The 19920-nt window shown below is 53.7% G+C and overlaps 1 protein-coding gene across 1 annotated transcript in view; it reads left to right on the plus strand.

Annotated features, from left to right (window-relative positions):
- Positions 1-1132: 1132 nt before the first annotated feature.
- Bean1 (brain expressed associated with NEDD4 1) overlaps positions 1133-19920 on the plus strand; it is a 51561-nt gene continuing 32773 nt past the window's right edge. The window contains exons 1-2 of the mRNA XM_046434506.1: positions 1133-1236; positions 11040-11146. Coding sequence (XP_046290462.1) covers positions 11122-11146 — 25 coding nt within the window. The 5' untranslated portion in view covers positions 1133-1236; positions 11040-11121. The remainder of the gene's footprint in view (positions 1237-11039; positions 11147-19920) is intronic.

A 19920-nucleotide genomic window follows, 5' to 3' on the forward strand; every position in this document is an offset into this window, starting at 1 on the left:
GGCTGGCAACAATGTATCTCATCAATTCATTCATCAAATTTAGGAGGGCACCCTGTGTTCAGACCCCTGCAGCTCCACCCAGATGCTGCCCTTACGAGGCTCCCAGGCAAGTTGAGATTTAAAAGGATTCCATAAGTAACTATGAAGCACCCCAACATAGCAAGGATGCAATAAATGGGGTTAATGAAGAAAAGGAGTCCTGGGGGATGGGCTGGGATTTGTCCAAGGCTCCAAAGTAGGGCACCGGCAGAACAGTTGCTGGAGGCTCGGGGGACAGGCTTGCATCTGCCAGGGCTGACCTTCCAGGGCAGAGGGCATAGAGTGGGTGGGCTGCGCAGGAAATAGGCCAGCCCATCACTCAGAGTGGAGGCCTCGGCCTGGCCTAGGTGACGCCCTGACATCCCAGAACTCCCCTGCAGGCATCTGGGAACAGGATTCCTTCCTAGGGCCCCTCCCAATGGACAGGCCATGCTGTGTCCCTCCTGCCCCCTCACCCCTCCATTCTGCCCTTTGCTCTTGGCCTGTGACAGGGTTTCCCTGCCCAAGAGCCCAGCCTGTGCCTGGCTACGTTCTTCACTGGGGTATGGTTGGTCCACACTTTCCTGCACGTGTCTGTATATCTGTCCTCTGTCCCCGTCTCTAGGTCTGTTCTTCCCTTCTCACGTCTGGCTGGCGCGCCGGCCTCCCTGCATCTCCAGGCCTCCCAGGCGCCCTGCCCCGCCTGCCGCTGTGTGGGTGTCGGGCTGGCTGTGCGCAGAGGGGCGCGGCTCGGCCCTCCCCCCTCCCCCGCGTCCCCCATCTCAGGAATGACCCGGGCCGCGGCGCAGCGGTGCTGAGGCCCGCGAGCCGCGCCACCGCCGAGGGGGACTCGAGCGGGTGACGGTGGCGTGGGCGGCGGCGCGGGGACGACGGGCGGCCGGGCGGGGCTGCGGCAGGGCAGGGCCGGGACCGGGTCCTAGGCGGCCGCCGCCGCCTCCTGGGCCGGGATCGCGGGCGGCGGGTCAGCTCTGCTCGGCCCGACCCCGCGTCGCCTGGCCCGCCCCGCCCCTGCGCACCGAGCAGGCCGAGGAGGAGCGGCGCGCCCCCCGCGACGCCGGAGCCGGAGCCGGAGCCCGAGAGCGGCGGCATCCGAGTGGGAGCCGGAGCGGGAGCCGGAGCCAGAGCGGGAACCCGAGCTGGAGCCGAAGCTGGAGCCAGCACTGCGGCGCACCGAGCGCAGCGCGGCAGCCAAGCCGAGTAAGGGGCGTGGGGCCGGGGGCGGCGCTGGGGGGCGGGGAGGGGTCCCGGCCCGCTTCCCCCGCGCTCCGCCGCGGCACCGGCGAACGCACACACCCGGGGGCGCACCGCGCGGAGCCTCTGCTCGCCAGGCGGATGGATGCGCGGTCCGGAGCGGAACCGCAGCGCGCTCGGAACGGAGCGGGATCCCGGGACTTCTGCGGACCCCCGCCCCGGCTCCCGCGCCCTCAGACAGGCCGACCCGAGACTGGCGCGGAGGCTGCCCCGAGCACGCCCTCGGGCGGCGGGGAAGGCGAGGTCTCCCTACCTGACCGAAACCCGGGACCATCATCCACCCGGGGGAGATAGTGTGGGGGGACCTAAGGCGGTCGGTCTCCCCGACCCCAAGTCCTAGGTTTGGGGGATCCATGAGCAACCCACCTAAGAAGGAAAACTAGGGCACACTCTTGGCGGGAGTAGGAAAGGAAGTAGGGTTTTGTGGAGTTTGAGCTTGAACCTTTCTCCCACTCCCTTGAGCCGGGAAGTTTGACCCTCCGACGGGCGAGTCACCCGGGCCATGCCCCTGCTTCGGTGCCAGCTGCTCTGGCCTATCTCAGCACCCATGGTGGGAGAGGGAGCTTCCTCGGCCGCACCTTCTCCCCTTTTAGGACAGACTTTACTGTGCGCCGCAAGAGGGACAGATTCTGAGACCCAGGAGGCAGATCCGCTGGCCGCGTGGTGCTGAGCGGCACAGCCACCTCTCCTGTCGCCTTCCAAAACCTTGTAGTGCCCACCCCACCCCCGGCTGAGTCGCGCGGCCTTCTTTCTCTTCTTGGGGCTCTGTGGTCTGGTGGCTGGCTGCGCAGTGAGGACCCAGGCTGCCCCCCCCCCGGTCTTCTAAGATGCCAACGTAGGTGGCCAGGTCCAGAATGGGAAGAGGAGGTCCCAAGTGACAGGTGCGAGAAGCAATGGCTCCAAGGGCTTGGCCTGAATAGCAGAGTCTGGGTCTTGATCCATGTAGTCCCAGGGCACCTGCCAAGAGAATACCCCTCTGGACTCTCTCCTCAAACATCCCAGCTGGAACCAGTGAATTCACCACCCTGTGCCTCAATTTCTCCTCTGAAAAGTAGGCAGGATTCTATTATGAGCGAGGTATTTAAAGGCTTTGGAACCAGAGGGAGGTCTAGGTGACTTATTAGCTGTATGACCTTAAGCAAGACACTTAATCTCTTTGAGCCTCAGTTTCCCCTCCTGAAATTGAGGGACAGTGAATTGGGAGGATTAAATAAGATAATTCCCAGGGGTGCATGCCACACAGCTAATACCCAATTGCATTTGGCTACAGGTGTCATTTTATGAGATGACCAGCACCAGTAGATGCTGAGACAAAGTAAATATCCCTGAAATGATGAGCACTTTAACCCCCACCTCTGCGATTTTGAATCCCCTAAGGTCTGTTAGCATGTTATTGCAAAGCAAGACTTTCTCCTTAGACTCACACTTTCTCAGGCACTCCCTTAGGGCTCTCTGCCCAGACCAGCTCTCCCCTTCCTGCCTACCATCCCCCTCCAGGTTGGAAAAGGCTCACCTGACCATTAGAGGTACTTTTCCCTCTTTGTCTTAGGCTGATGTCTGCTGTTCCAGGCAGAGGGGCCCCACATATTGCTCATATTCTGTATAAGGGAATTTACACACCTCCCTCCACTCCAGAATTAGGGGCACAGGGGAGATTGCTTTCCCTGGATAGCGGTCTGGCTGTCAGATGGCTTTTGGATTTGCCATTGATGATGATTCAGACAGGCAGCAGGAAGTAACAGGGAGAGCCACCCAGGTAGGGAGACCCACCCAGGAGGGCTAAGGGGTGCCGGCCTGTACTCTTTTTGACTCTGATGTCTTCCTCCAGTTGGCTAGGTCCTGAGGCTCCCAGAAATGATGAGGAAAGAAATGGACCCAGGGACTGAAGGAGAGGTTAAGATTCAAAGTAGGATGGTCCCCAGGAAGGGATCTGCCCCAGTCTTGCAACTGGTACCTCTGACCCAAAGTAGAGTAGACAGATGTCCGGGGCTTAAGGAAGATTCTAGGGTCCTTGGGGTGACATGGATGGTGTAGGTTATCAGGAGCATTGATGTAAAGAAAGTAGAAGTCCAGTGTGTGGACACTCATATTGGTCCCTGGCCACCTATGGCCTGGCTGCCCAGAACAGGGGTGGAGAGTGATTTCAGATTAGGAAACATGCTCACTTGCTGCCAGGAAGGGACCTGGTGAGACCCACAGAATGGCTGCCTTCTCAGCACTCCTTCTGCACAGACTCCCCTCTCCTGTTCTTCCTCTGTGGCCCACCCCCTTCCCCATTAGGGTGTCACATCTCTGCATCATCCATAATCCTCACTCCCCATCTTCCCAAAGGAGTTAATTAGAAGCTAATTAGGTTTGTGTCTCCTGGTTCACACCATATTTGGAACACAGCTGATAGGGAACATGATAAGGGCTAGGGTGTGATCGTCTGTCTGGAATAGTCAGCAGGACACCCTTAGAGGACTGTTACCTGAAGCTCTTGCCGTGGAAGTACCCAGAGCACAGAGTGAGGGGCGGACGGACAGCAAAAAATCCGCTCAGCCTCCTAAAGGAGAAATTGAGGCCAGGAGGGCTTCAGGAGCCCCTCGGCCAGTGATCACAAGGCAGAGTTGTGGCCCAGAGCCCAGCTATTTGGAGCTGGACTTTCCGGGTTTACAGCTTGTGATTCTGGATGGTGACTTAACTTTTCAGAGCCTCAGTGCCATCTTGAAACGGAGACTAAGTCTTACACAGTCTCCCAGGATAACTGTGAGGACTGAAGAAATAATGCATTGGAAGCTTGTCAAAATGTCCAGTGGCCCTCTGCCAGTGGCCCTGCCCTGTCTCCACTGCGAACACGCATCGGGCACACACTGTTTCCTAAACATAAACATTTACTCATTGAATTCTGACAACAGTTCTTTGATGCGGTGGGGGTAGGGAAGGGAGTCCACAGGAATCCCGGGGTCCTCTAGCTGTCCCCATTCTGTCAGAGAGAACCCTGAGGTTGGAAAGGTTAAGGGCCATCTAGCTCTAGCTAAATGCAGAATACTCACACTTCACTGTGACTCATCATAATTTTATACGAGTTCTTAAAATTGAAAATTAACACGTAACTTCGAGGACATGTAATTAGTTACTGAGATGATGCCTCAGTGGAGATCGTCAGCAGTTTTATGTCTGGGAACTGAAGAAGAATATATTCCTTGTCCACGGGGCTATAGAATTTTTAGAGACATCATTATTTTTTTATTCAAACAATAATCAAATTGATTTGATCAAATTAAAGAACAATCTCCATTCATTCTACCCCTTCTCTGCATAGCCCTCAACATCCCTAATATGTATAAATCTATTCACATATTTGTTGTCTTGTTTTGCTAATATCACATGAGCAGGGACCTATGATCATCTTGTTCACTATGATGTCCCCAGAACCTAGAATGAATGATAGTTAGCATTTGGTGTGCTTTGCAAATTATAAAGTGTCTTATAAACACAAAGTCTGTTATTGTTATTATTTTTGCCAAGCATATAGATCTATTGGAAACAAAACATTACAGTTTATGGAAGAAACCATTCTCTCAAATCTTTGGCAAATATGACTTGTTCAAGGACTGGGGGTAGCTTAAGTTTAAAAATGATGCAGACTATTTTTTCTAATATTTTAACAAAACTGCTTATCATTAAATTTAAAGTCAAGTTCACTTTAAAAATCTCTTTAGTAACACATGATATGTTCCAAGGCATTTAAATTTTTCAGTGAGTTAACTAACACTGACTTAATCACTTCATTACCTTTTACTTGGTTAGCACAAAAGATTTTATCCCAAATCTTCATTTTAATGATCTTTTAGACTATAAAAGTAATATGTGTTCACTATAGAAAACTGGGAATATTATAAAAATATAAAGAACATAAAAATCCTCCTTAATCTCACCACCACACAGAGAGCACAGTAACTGTGAATAGTATATTCTATTTCCTTTCTAATCTTTTGCAATGTATGAATATATTCTCTAGGGATTTTTCTTTCACAAAGTAAGGATCATGCTGTGTGCACAGTTCTATAATCTGTTTTTTAAGTATCCTGGGCTTTTTTTTTTTTCCTTTTAGAATTATTTTGAAAGTCTTTATGTTATTAAAAATCTTGAAAAACATGATTTCATGGCTATATAATAGTCCGTTATAAATGGGTGCCATCATTTGCTCAGTCTGCCATCTCTTATTGGTGGGCACATATTGGGGTTCCCTTTCATATTTCAATGTCATAAACTCTTATGTGTGTCTCTTTGGGTGTGTCTGAGCCCTGAATCAGGTTTCTCTAAACCCTTGATGACAGGAGCTACTTCCAGCTTGCAGTTGGGCAGGTTGATGGGTATAGATAGGAAACCAAGCCTTCTGTTTGGGCCACAGTGATGATAGGAAATTGGGTGGCATGGATGCAGTGGTGGTGTGGGCCATCTAGACCTGCAGTCTCCATCTCTACCATCTCCACCATCCACCAGTCACAGAATCGCTCTCACCTCTTCCTCTTCTCCCCCTCTCCCTGGAATCCATCTGCTCCGCAAGCCAACCCCGCACTCTCCTGGCTACTGGAGCTAAATGAAAGCAGCGTGGAGACCCAGTAACTTCTCAGCCATCCAGTGGGGCACATGTGTGGCCAGATGGTGCATGGAAACAGAGGGTCTCCTTGCTGCAGAGAGTCTCACACACCTGGATCCCTTTTCTAACATCAGGACCAAGTTACCTATTGACAAACTTCAGGGTGTCCCGCCCACCTCTCGCTCGCTGTTCTCACCCTCTTTTTGTACCCTCCTCCTGAATTCACTCACTCCTGCTTTCAGTCAAGGACGCACATTGCATGATTTACCCACACTTGCCAGGGAATGCTCTTCTAATATTAGAAAAGAACGTAAAGAGCTTCCTATGACAGGAGAAAGGATCCCACTGCTCGGGAACCTGGCCTGTAGCCCCAGGAGTTAGCCCCTGCCCGGGTGCAGTGAATGCAGTTCTTTCAAAATTAGTGTGTCCGATCAAAGTCCCTGGAATTTCTGACTTCCTACTGGCCCTGGACAATCACATGCCCACCCACAGACCCATGGAACGCCTGCGAGATCACATCAGTCATTCCCTCAGCAAAGAGTCACCGAGCACTTCCTGTGTGCCAAGCGAGGTGCCAGGGATGCAGTGGTGGTGTGGGCCATCTAGACCTGCAGTCTCCATCTCTACCATCTCCACCATCCACAGTCACAGAATCACCCTCACCTCCTCCCCCTCTCCCCCTCTCCCTGGAATCCATCTGTATCTCCAGCCCACCCAGCACTGGCCTGCACAGGGCCTTGGCACTCCCTACTCCCTCCACCTGGAATCTCTGTCCCCAGGTATCTGCCCAGATGGCTGACTTCCTCTGATTTCTGCTGACCTGTCGCCCTCCCTCCAGCCTCTAGGGCTACTATATCTAAGTGCATTTCCCACGGCACTTCCTTCCCCTGCTGCCATCTAACAAGCTCCACCTGTCATGGTGTCTCCACTTGTAGCAGGAAGACTCTGTGAGGACAGGGACTACCAAAGTTTAGCCCACTACTCTATCCCCAGCACCCCAAACCTGGTACCCAGGGACCTTTAAGGACATTGGATCCAGCGACCTCGGCCCTCCCCCTCCTGTTATCACTGCCCAGCTGCCTGCTGCCCACACCTGGTGCCACCTGCCCCAGGCACACGCTTTCCTGGAAGGGTGAAAGCAGACCCTGATGCTGCCTGCGTAAAATCCCCCAGGAGCCCTTTCCGGGCAGAGTTCACCACCCCACCTGGTCCTCCATTGCCCCTGGCATGAGGCCCTCTGCAGGTCCTCACAGGCCCTCTGCAGACCCAGGGTCTGTTCCCTTAACCACAAATTCTCCTGCCCAAGTCAGAGTGTCCCCACAGGGCCTAGAGTAGAAGTATTCCAGGAGTGGGGACGTGAAGGAGAGCTCAAATGACGTGGACTTGCCACACACCATTCAGCCACTTCAAAGCCTGGAGTGCCTCCCGCCCACCCCCATGTTCCCAGCCAGACAATCCAGTCTGAGATGAGTCACCACCGGCAGGAACGAGCCTGATCCTGTGCTCAGAGAGAGGCTGACAGGAGAAGTGATCTCGTGTGGGGGCCCATGCTCTGTCCCGGCACCTGGGGGGGGGGCCCCACTCCTCCACACCCCCAGCAACTTCAGCCTCAGCCTGTCTGTGCCAGACCTGTCCTCTGGGCTCATCAGTGTGTCCTCGAGGCAGCCCTGGTCACGTGCCGGGGTCCAGGGTGGGCACTTGCTCTCGTGGACACTCCACATTCAGCTCCTTTGTCTGGAGGACTCCAGCTAAACTCCCCCTGAGCACAGGGTCTGTGGCCACGGGGAAATGGCTTTCTTTTGGGTCAAGCTGAAATCCTCCAGCGGGGCAGGGGCGGGGGAGTATGGAGGTTGAAGATCCAGCCTCTGCTTGAGGATCCACAAGCCCCTCTGTTTCCCAGGGTCCGTGGCCGCAGTTCAGTCACTTGGTAAATAATCAGTGACACGAGCCAGAGGGGTGCCGGGCAACTGCAAGCAGAGGCAGTGTGTGAGGTGTGGACTGCGCCACGCGATGGTTCAGGGAATGGTGGCCCTGACTGTTGGGGGCATTGCTGTCACCAGGGGTGGCAAGGTGTCTGGGGAGAATCTCAGCTCTTTACAGGGGCTGAGCACCGTTGGAAGGCAGTCGCAACACACCGCCACGCCTTAGCGTCTGGCCAGGGTTGTCTTATTCCAGCAAAGTCCCCTCAGTGCCCAGCCCCAAGCTAGTTTGCAGAAGTGACCCTGACCCCTCCGTGTCCCTGAGGAGCTGCTTGTCTAGAATAATTTAGGACTCGAGTTGGCCTGGAAAGATGTCCAGGTGCTGCGGAAGCACAGCCAGTTCTGTATGGCAGTTCTGTCTCCAGCAGACAAGGAGGACCTCAGGGAGAGAGCCCTCGATCTGGGTGTTGACCGCTCTGTAGGAGTTTGCCAGGTGGAGGGAAGGGATGGTGTGCTGGGGACAGGGAAGGGCCTGAAAATAGGAGAAGCCTATTGTGTCCAGGAAGCGGGCCAGCCAGAGCGGCAGGGGCAACAGATCTCTGTGGGGTGTCCCTGGTATTAAGTAAGTGGCACTGGGGGTGACAGAGTTTCTCCCCACCCAGCTCTTCCTCCAACTCTTTACTGTGACCTTGTGCAGGTTACCATTCTAAGCCTCAGTTTTCTCATCTGTGAAATGGACATGATATTCCCCCTCCCCCCAAAAGGTCGGTTGCAATGACATTGATGACATTACCTGGCACGTGTAAGTGTTTGGTTCATGTGAGCCACACTTGAAGGCCCAGCTGCCCAGGAAGCCTCCTCAAAAGGGGATGTCTACTTAGATAGTGGCAAACCAGCTTATGCCCCTCACCAGTCTCTTGAGCCTCTTAAGGATACAGATATTGTTGTCTTCCAAATACCCAAACTGACCAAGGAAAATTATACGTAAGCTAGAGTCCTACCCCCGAGAGGCCCATGTCTCACCTCCCCATCCCCCAGTAAGTGTCAGCCTTCATCTGAGTCACAGGGCATGGGGAGAAGAAAGGGTCCAAGGGGATTCTCTGGGAGAGGCAGAACCCTAAGGACAACCCCTTTAGGAGAGGATAGTCCCTCCCTAGCACCAGGTGCCACCATGAGCAGCTCTAGAGGAAATACATTCAGCCTGCATTTATTAAGCACCTATACTATACCAGTTCACTAGAGAGGTAGGGAGCACCCAGGGTTCTGATAAAAAGTTCAGGATATTTTCCTGAAGGCTCTGGCAAATGATGGAGGGGTTTTCAGCAAGGGAGTGACCCACTCTGCCTTTAAGAGAGAAAACTCTGCAAGCAGCAGAGGAGATGAACTGTCAGCCCACTTACGTCTCCCTCCCTAGATACACACGTGTGTACGTGCACACGCAGCCACAGTTCACACAGGCACACCGCAATCGTGAATGCAGACACAAGAGTCGGCGTGTATTTTTAGAAAGTGAGGCTCACAGGCCCCAAGATCCTTCTTGAACCTTCTGGTGTGAAATCACAGTCCCCTGATCAGTCATCCCTAGCAGGCCTGGGGAAATCACCTCCTACCCTCCCTTCCCCAGGTCAGACGCCCCTGGGTTTCTACGGAGACTGAGGGCAGGGGGTGGGGGGTGTCAGGCCAGCCCGTGGTTCACACTAGGGAACCTGATTAGTGTCAGGAGAGGCTGCAAGGAGCCACCTGGAGCGTGGGGTTCCCAGGTCAGCTGCCTCCCAGCCCCCAAGCCCCCCAAGAGCAGTAAGAACATCAGGGATTTCCACACTGACCTCCAGAAGCGAGTCACCAGCAGTTGTTCCTGCTCCACCTATGAGGATGCGAAGTTCAGAGAGGTGAAGTATTTTGCCCAAAGCCACACTGCCAAGTAGTGGCTGAGTTAGATCTGACTTCTGAGAAAGATTCCCCAAAGAGAACTCCCCAGTTCATTTATTAAAGAGGAAAACCCATTCAGCAATGCTTGGTTAATGGGCTCCACCAAAACATGGGACCCCTTGGAGGGAAAAATGTATATAATAAAGGGGTCCCTAAGGGAGACAGGGTGGGAAATTCTGGACCTGCTTCTTGCAGAAAAGCACTGTATGCAATGATGTCATCCCCAAGTTCAGGGAAGGTGGTGGCCTCGGGAGACCTGGAGGGGACAGCTGTCTCCCCTGCAGGAACCCGCTGGGCTCAGCATCCCAAAGGTGCAGTTTGGTTTCTGCAAGCCAAGTGAGAGCCCCAGGAAACGAGGAAAGCCCAAGAAACGAGAACCCTGACTCCTCCTGGTCCCTCGTGTCTCTTGGGCACCCACCAAGAGAGTGAACCCGCTGGGATTTTTAGCAGCCTGGGAGAATGGGTTATTTTTGGAATGGAGTGCAATAAGCACTCAATATTGGAAAATGTTTCCTCTATTGCAAATAGGGGTTACAGGGACGTGGCACTGCCTGGCTGTCCCAAGCATCTGGGCATCACATTGAGTCCATATGGGGGAGGGGCAGGGAAAAGGCCTTTACCTTCCAGAGGCCTTTCTTTCCAAATCAGTAGTTTAATATATTAAGCACCCTCTAAAGGATTTTGCCAACTGACTCTGAGCTTTGGAGTCAAAGTGACCTGGACTGTGGTCTTGGCATGTGGTTGGAGGCTGTGTGATCTTGGGCAAATTACATGGTCTCTCTGAGCCTCTACTTCCTTTTTTATAAAATGAAGAGGAATAAAAGCATCCTCCTCTTAAAGTTGTGAGGGCAGTAATAATAACATGGTTTGACAGGAGTATCAGGGAACACCCTTCCAAAACCATCTGTGACCTTGCAGTCACCCCTCACCCTCTACAGGTCTCTTTCCCACTATGAAATGAGGACATTAGGCTGGTCTTTGTGGGTTCTTCTGCCTCAACAGTTATAAGCCACTTGTGCTACCATGGCACACTGAAGGTGTCCAGAGCAGTGGGACCCCCCCCCCATGTCTGTGAGACAGGAACCCCACAGCATCTCCAATTCCCAGGATCCATCCAAGAGAAATATCCCCTCCCCCCCACCTGCCCCCTGCACCCCTATACTTTGTAGCTCAGGGGTCCCAGACTGAGCACCTGTTCCCAAGGTCACCCTCCTCTCCCCCAGAGGCGGGCAGCTCAGGGGACTTGAGCGCCTGGCCTGCAGGGGCGGTGTGCGCCGTGTGGGCGTCCCTATCACCTGCCGTTTGTGTCTCCGCAGGTGAGTGGAGGGGCCTTCCCTGCCAGAAGTCAGAGCTGTGCCCGTGGGCAGGCTGGCTCCGCTGTTCTGCTCCAAGGATTACATGTCCTTCAAACGCCCCTGCCCCTGTAAGTCTCCTCCCTGGCATCCTCCACCACCCCACTGGGGGCCCAGAGACGGCAGAGCTCGGAGCTGGGGTTACAGAGAATGGCTCTAGGACATTTGGCCAAAGAACTGCAGGGGTCTGACCAGGGGCTAGTGTGGCAGACAGGTGGGGGGAGGGGAACAGAAGACCCCTGATTTCTGCTGGATCCTCCTTCAAAACTGAAAATCCCATTCTTCTGGGTCAGCCCATCCCAAAATGTGGATTGGAGGCATGTTCATGGGATCACACACACACACACACACACACACGCACGCACACACGCACGCACACAGATACCAAATATGTGCAGGAAGTCTTACGTGAGACACGTTAAGGACATTTTGTTGCTGCAGGACTTTTCAGAGCCTTTAATGTGTTATGAGTCACCCACGGGAAACAGCCCCCTGCACTCCCCAAACTTAAGTGCCACAAGACTGTTCTGTAGGATTGGGGTTCCACAGATCACACTCCCCGGGACAGACTGTCCTAAAGAACTCTATCCCAGGCCCCACCAGGGAGCCTCTCCATACTGAAGTCATTAGATACGTTTGCCCCAGAATCATCTTCTCATGGTTTCCTGCTGCCCACAAGTCCAAGTGACAAACTCAGCCAGGTGACTCCATAGGGTCTGAGAAAGCAGCACAGCCCTGCCCTAGTCCCCACCAACTCTGCTTTAAAGACTCATGCCACCTGCTCCTCCCATGGCAGTCACCTGCTTTCTCCCATTATGTCCCCTGTGCCCCCTTATAATTTGGGGGGACATTCATAATGGCCCCATATTTTCTCCTGGATAAGTCAGGACTTTGAATCTGGGTGAAATTAGGGAACCCCACCCCCAGCCTCAGCTGTCATGTCCCCACTCCTGGTCCAGGGTGTCTGGTGGACACCTTGCCCCCTTGCTAACGTCTGTTTAGATTTCTAACACTTGTCACCTGTCCTGAGTCGTGGGGTGGCGGCATCTCTTCCAGTCTAAGTCCAGTTGTTAAATCTTGGAACATCAGGGGTCTGCTGCACCGGGAGGCAGGGGAAGCTGCAGATCCCATCTCAGTGGGACCCTCACCTCGTGTGCGGGAGGAGTCAGCCATCTGTTCATGGTCCAAAGAGTGTGTCCTGCTGGTGGGGGAGCTCAGCCTGGCCGCTGGCCACTGTGGGTACCCAAGGAGGTTACGGGTCAAGAGCTGCTGAGATTATTTCTGGGGGGCAGTACAGGCTCAGTCTGTTGTTATCACTACAGCTGTGGCACAATCAGGAAATGAAAGCCCAAGTCCCAGGCCAGGTGACAAAGCTGCTGTTCAGCAGCACCGTGGAGACCAGAGACACCTGCCTTGCAGCGTCTCGCCTCTTCCTGCTGGTGAGACAGTGGCCAGGCATAGAGAAGGCTGAGGACGCCGAGCGTGGAGGGCTTTCCAGAACCTTCTGGGGTTGATCCCAGGCCCTTGGGAGACTGGTCCATCTATATAATAGAAGCCACCCATGCAGGACACCTCTGCCCATCCACCTCCTGAGGACTCCAGGGTGTGGTCACCACTACTCTGGGCCATTCAGAAGTGGTACCTGCACATCTCTGAATCTCTCCTCTCTCAGCCCCCACTCTGGCAGGCCTAAGGGCCTGGCATGCAGTAGGCACTCAATGTATGTGTGTTGGATGAATAAATGTATAACCAAACATCTGGATGAGTTGATGCAGGTGGGGAGCTGTAGCTCCTGAATCTACCCCCAGGCTCTTAAGGCTACACAGTCCTCATCTCTGAGGTGGAGGGGTCCCCCAAACCCTCTGGGTTCCAGGAGCTGGGACTGCCGTGGGGCTCTGGGGAGCCTCCTCATCTCGCAATGTCCAATCCTGTTCCTTCCCTTTTCTCCAAACTCATCTAAGAAGCCCCTCCTCCGCCATCCTTCTCAGCACCCCCAATCTGCTTCCGTCTGGAGTCCACACCCGGGGCAATCCCCCACCAACCTCGGCTTTGCCAAGTCTGTCCCGTAGTTTCTGGTCTCGGTTGCACCTGACCCTGTTGGCTGCTCGGCTTTCCTGGTGATTTCTTCCCTGGGTTCCCTGTCTCGGGGGCCTTCTGGTTTCTTCCAGCTGTTCTGATCATCTGGCCACCGTCTGTGGTCTCCTTTGGCAGTGGAGGAGGGGGATTCTGCCTGCCGCTACCCCAGGGTGCTGGGCCCCCCGGCTCCCACCCAGCCCCTGCCCTCCTCCTTCTGCTTCAAGACCTCACTCTGCTTCCAGCCGCAGTCAGTGGACTGGTCACTTTCCAAGTTCTGTCCCACCTTAATGTCTTCCTCTGCCTTCTCCTGCCTATCTCCCCTGGTCAGTCCCCACTGACCCCTCAGATCCAGCCTGTCCCCAGTGGAACCCCTGGTCTTCCCCTTGAAGCCAGCTTTGCTTGATTTTGCTGTTTGGATCTGGGCATCACCACCCACCCAGGCCCTCAAAGGCCAGAAATCTGGGTGACCCTCAGTCTCCCTCCTGTGCATACACCCACTGGTGCCAGCTCCTCAAGGGGACCCTCTAATCTCTCGTCTTGGCCCCCTCTTCAGATCCATCTAGAAATTCTCACTTATTAACCAGCCTGGGTGCTTGCTCGCTTGTCCATGATGCCAGTAGAAGAGAAGCTTCCAGAAAGCAGAGATCGTGCCTGCTGTGTTCCCTGCCTCAACCATAGCGCTGGGCTCAGTGCCTGGAAGGGAGTGGGTACTCAGCAAATGTCGATCGAACAACTGAGCAAGGTCTTCACATGGGTCCTGGAAGGGACACAGGACCACAAGTGTCTCCCACCTCTAAAAACACTAGGCTCAGAAACGCTCAGGAAGAAACCCAGAGGTCCCAGGAGGGACCCTGAAAGGGCCACACATTCCTTCTTCTTTTTTTATTTTTAATATTTTTTAGTTGTTGATGGTCCTTTATTTTATTTATTTGTATGTGGTGCTGAGAATCGAACCCAGTGCCTCATGCTTGTTAGGCAAGCGTGTAACTACTGAGCCACAACCCCAGTCCCCATTCCTTCTTTTTAACACCTCCAGGGCTGCTCTGTGCATTTGAAAACAGAGAACTGCGTAACCCTCCTAGCTCACTAACTGATCTTGCCAGGTCTGGAAAACTTAGGGTAGGAGCTGGTTTGTTCCTGTTTGGTTCCTCCACCCCTAAATCCTGCAGAGTTTAGAAGGGCAACCAAACAAGTCCCCAGAAGAAAAAATAAGACCAAAAGTTCCCTGCCAGGTGCATGGGGGAGGGTGGCAGAATGAGCACTGCCGTCCCACCTACGGGCACAGATCTGCCGCTCCTGCAGGCGCTGGGGAGGTGGGATCACCATTGGCCTGGGGAGTTGGGCAGGCAGCAGGCAATCCAGGCTGGGCCTGCACACCAGCCCCTTTCCACCTCTCCTCCAGTCTTTCAGTTCCCCTCGGCCCTCTGAGAGAGGGGAACAACAGCCCTCCTTGTCCCAACACTGGGAAGATGAGAAGACCGAGGCAGAGAAAGGAGACAAGGACAAGACGGGGGGAGGCAGGGAGCCCTGGGCAGGGAAGCCCCCAGGCTTTGGGGCCGTGGCTGTGAGAGGGCAGTTGGGTCCCCTGCCTTCAAGTTCCAGCTTTCTGAGCCACTTTCCAAGCTTCAGAGACCTGTCTTGAGCCCTGCGTGAAGAGAAGCATCAGCCTCGCTCCTCAGGAGACTAGAGGTCGGGGAACCTTCTCCATCTGGCCCCACTGGGTAGGGCAGCCCAGGACCCCTGGGGACCCAGGCTCCAAGAACAAGTGCTTCACAGCCTCTTCATCACCCAGCAGATGGCAGCTCTGTGGGACTCCCCATGAGGTGGGGCAGCATGCCTCCTGCTGGTCTCCCGGGACAGATCTGGGGAAGGAGGGACTTTGGGGCTCCAGGGGAGACTGGGCCTGGAGCCCAGCAAATTGAAGAAGGGGAAGGTGGCATCCCGTGGCCCGTGGAGCAGTCAAGCAGGCTTGTCTCTGCCGAGCTCATGGTGGCCTCCCACAGGCTGGTAGGAGTTGCCTGGCCAGGCCCCTGGGCACCTTGGGTCTCCCTCAGTTATTGCTGATGGAGTGGACAATGCCTGGATCCGGCGCAGCCTGGCACTAACCCTTACATACTGTGCAACCTGGGGCAATCTATTTCATTTCTAGAAACCTCAATTTGCTTATCTGTAAAATGGATACAGTAATGTGGTTTTATGTTCACGTTTGGCTGGTCCAAGGAAAGTCTAGACTGGTGTCAGGCTCTGAAAAGATGCCCAAGAAACTTGAAAGTCTTGTCCTTTTGGCCATCTTCTCTCTACATGCCTTAGTATTACATAGGTCTTTAGTGACTGAGAGGGGAAAATAGAGAGGAGTGGGAACGCTGGAGATGAACTTGGGGCTTGGACTATGTGTTCGCTTTCTGTCACTGTGACAAAATACCTGAGGTAATCAACTTACCAGGAGGAAAGGTTTATTTTGTTTCATGGTTTCAGAGGTTGCCGTCCACAGTCACTTGACCCCATTGCCTTGGGTGTATGGTGAGGCAGAACATTATGGCAGAGAATATGTGGCAAGGGAGGCCTGTCCTCATGGAAACCAGGAAGTGAAAGAGGAGGCAACTTGAATCGCAGTATCCTTTTCAAGGGCACATCCTCAGTAACCTAACTTCCTCCCACTAGGCCCTGTCTCTTAAAGGTTCCACCATCTCCCAAGAGTGTCCTGGGTTGAAGACCAAGCCTTCCATAGAAGGGCCTTCGGGGGACATTCAGGATCCAAACTATAGTAGACCAGATGCTACTGTTTTCTGCTCTGCTCATGGTAACAGTTACCTCTACAGAGACTCAGCTGTCAATAGAAGAAGGATTTGAGGGCCAGGAGGAAAAGTGATGGGACTCCAAAATTCACCACTGCTGCACCCAGGACAGACATCACTAATCAATTGCTGTATTCTTTCCTACTGGGCCTGGGGGCAACTTCAGATTCTCTCTAAACACATGCAGGCACTACCCAGAGGTCATCAGCCCGTGCAATGAAACCCTCGTGCATCCCTTGCTGAGGTCCAACTTTGAAGTCGGCAAGGGAACAGAGAGTCTCAATTTTCTCATCTGTAAAATGGAAGTTGATAAGAGTACCTACCTCAGGGGGGGTGGCTGTGAGCTCTTGCGGGCGAAGGGCTTACAGGTCTTGTGATCTGTACTTTATGTGACCTCTTTGCTTCCTCGAAGAAGCTGTACAAGTGAAGGGTCAGCGAGCCCATTCCTCTCATGAGGAAACTGAGGCTTGGGAAGACAAAGAAATTTGACTGAATGACAAAGCTAGTAAATGGCAGGACCAGGGCTACACTCTGAGCAAGTTTGTCTAGGGCTTGAATTTAGGTAAGCCAAAAAGCACAAGAGTAGAGTCCAGCCTGCACCTCCACCCACATGCCCTGATGGACAGTCCCCCTTAGTGTTCTCTGGTCTAGCACAAAGTCTGACTATAACGAGGGTTCAACGTCTGATAGGTATTTAGTTTTAATTGCACAGTCATGTCATATTAGCGTTCCTGGCCAGAGCCATTCCGCGCCCCCCCCCCTCCGAGTGCCTAATAAAGTATGACAATGGTTGTGGTCGCCCCCAGCTCTGGCAGACGACTCCCAGCAGGCAAAGTCTGGCATTTCACTGTCCCCTGGAAGCAGCCCTGGTCCCTGCTGGCCGCTTTCCCCCTCTGTCCACCATTCCTGAGGAAGGGCTTCCTGAACTCTCTGGGTTTAGATTGCCCTCCAGCCGGTCCCTCCCTTCCCTTTGAGTCCTAGGACCTTCCACCTCTCCTTCCAGGACAAAAGTGAGTCCTGCCTGCAGGTCGGCGAATATCAGTCTCCATGGCTTGTGGAGGGACTTTGAGGATGCAGATGGGGCAGCCTGTCACAGAAGACCTTGTGACTGGAGGCAGAGCCCCTCGGCAGTCCCTGCTGGTCACAATGCAGGGGGAGATTGGAGCAGAGAAGGTCAAGGGCAGTGGAAGGCAAGCTGGCCATTGGTGGAGTTGTGGTCTTGGCAGGTCTGTCTGGAATGGGAGCCTGAGGACACTGATTATCTGTGCATTGTTTTTTTGTTTGTTTGTTTGTTTGTTTGTTTGTTTTTACAAACAGCCCAGCAGACTGTGACAGCATGGGCTCTGGAGCATGCAGACTTGAGTTTGAACCCCATCCATCTTTACCCACTGCCTGACCTGCCTGCACTTGGTTTCCCCAGATGTGAACTAGGGGTAGCCTGATTTTTTTGAGGTTTTTCTGTATAAAGTGTCTTGCAGCAGGAAGTGGGGGCTCAGAGACTGTGGGCCTAATGCACGGCACCTGGTGGGAGCATTGCAGCCCCCAGGGAAGAGCAGCCATGGGTACCACAAAGCCTGAGCCAGGGTCTCTCGCTTGGTTCTCTGTGCGACTTCATCATGACTGTGGTCATAAATGGCGGATGGTCACTCCTGGTATCAGGCTCCTTCCACCATTCATTTATTCATCAAAAGCAAATAGTTTTTAAGCATTTACCAGAGGCTGGGGTGACAGCCATGAGCAAAGAGCATCGCAGCTCTCACAGAACTGACGTAGACAGAGACAAATGAGTATGTGTGTGTCAAAGGTGAGCAGAGATGTGAAGACAAAGTGGTGCAGTGACAGGAAGGGGCATGGGCCCTACGAAGGGGACCCTGGAACAGTAGTGATTGGAGGGAAGCCATGCAGGGGTCTAGTGGGAGGGGATTCCAGCAAAGGTAACGCTTTGGCAGTCCTGGCTTGTTCTAGCAACAACAGGAGGGTCAGGTACCTGGAGAGGAAGGCAGGGAAAGTTCCAGAGACCAACGAGGGTCAGATGACAGAGGCCCTGGAGGCCATGGTAGGGCTTTGACTTTTCCTTCTAGGTAATCCCGGGCAGGTTTTGAGCTGAGAAGTGTCTATCACCGTGGTTGTGGCAGAAGAGGCTGGAGGGGAGCCAAGGGGAAGGCCGAGGAGGCCGGAGAGGAGGCGGGAAGCAGCCTAGCTGGTGATGGTGGTGCCTGGGGCCAGGGGACTGATGATGGAGGTGGGAAGGTGGGGAGATTTGAAGGTGAAGCTGTTTGGCTTTGCAAATTAATTGGATTTGAAGTGGAATCCAAGAAGGAGAGGGGTCCACAATGGCAGTGTCTGCCACCTGAGCACACGGAAGGAATGAGTCTCCATTTGTGAGCTGGGGAAGGTTATGGGCAGGTGTGGCGGGCGACTGAGTCGGGATTGAAGGTGTTGACACACTGCCTCTGAGATGCTTTGTGGATACTGGAGTGGAGCCACAGGCAGACAATTAGACACATGGGCCCAGAGTTCAAGGACAAGTCTGGAACTGGAGATGTCAATGGGGGGCTGTGGGTACATGGATGCTTTTCCATGCTGTGAAGCTCCATGAGGTCACCCAGGAGAAAGTGTGGGAATAAGGCTGCAGAGGGCCTGGAGTTGTGGAGGGCACAATGGTTTCAGTATCTAGAAGTCTTGCCAAGGAAACAAGTGGCCCCCAGAGTTTTCATCCACCGTGTCCCAAAGCCCCATGTGCTGTGCACCACAGGGGATCTTTCTCCAAACAGGAATGAATAAGGACACTGCAGTTCCTTTTCCCAGGGGCTCCCCTGGCTCTCCCCAGCTCCGCCTGCACCTGGAACTGTGCCCGGGTGGTTGGGGGAGGCTAGTTGTCCTCTGTGATGTCACCACAGAAGTGTGCAGCCTGCATGCCTCAGAGACAGGAGAAGGGGACCAGGAGAGAGAAGTCACATGCCCAGGGACCCACCACCAGGATCAGACAGGATCTAAAAGCAGGACTACTGGGTGCAAGCCCTGGGCACACCCCATGCTGGACCCTCAGGAGTTTTGAGCACATTTCTGCCTCCCCGACTTCTCTCTGTTGGCTTGTCTTTGCATCTGAAATAAAAAGTCCCCCGGGAATCCCCAAACCAAGAGCTTCTTAGGGGCTACTCCCTCTGCCCACCTGCCTCACGTATGAGGCCAGGACTGTCAGACCAGCATCCCTCCCCCCGCCCCACTGCCCTGCAGGACCTGCCTCCAGGCTTTGCCCCCAGTCAACCTCCCAACACCCAGAAGGAAAACCTCTCTAGGGAGATTCTCCAGGGGATTTGTTTGTTGGTTGGTTGGTTTTAAGTCAGATACCAGCTCACGAAAGCCAGCTGTTACATGTATAAGAGCTTCATGAGTCAGCGGTTAAACCTTTGTTACCTTGAAACCTTCCGCAGTGGGGATACTTACACCATGGAAATTGGCAAACGGCACAAATCAGGGACCCTGACTTCCTGCCTCCTTTTTTTCCTTCCATCCTTCCTTCTACTCTTCCTTTCTTCCTCTTTCCTCCCCACTTCCTTCCTTTCTTCCTTCCTTTCCCTCTCTCTCCTTTTTTGAAGGCTGCTTTGCCAGTACACCGCTAACTATAACACACACACACACACACACACACACACACACACAGAGGTGTACAAACCAGCAGTGTGCTGCTCAATGAATCCTCACACACTGAACACACTCGCCTCAAGAAACACATGGTTCCCTGCCCCCCAGAACTCCCCAGGGACTTTCCCAGCTACGACCCATGCCAAGGGCGACTGTTATCTTGATTTCTGTCATCATACATTAGTTGGCCTACTATGTTAACTTTATGTGGAATCGTGAATGTTTTGTGTCTGGCTTCTTTAGCTCAACAGTAGGTTGTGAGCTTCCCTATGTTGTTGGGTGTAATTACCTGTGTTCTCGCCACTATCTTGTGTTCCTTCATGTGAATA

The sequence above is a fragment of the Marmota monax genome, unplaced genomic scaffold (genome assembly GCF_021218885.2).
Source record: "Marmota monax isolate L192 unplaced genomic scaffold, Marmota_monax_Labrador192_F-V1.1 WCK01_AAM20220418_F8-fsc00024, whole genome shotgun sequence".
Lineage (NCBI taxonomy): Eukaryota > Metazoa > Chordata > Mammalia > Rodentia > Sciuridae > Marmota > Marmota monax.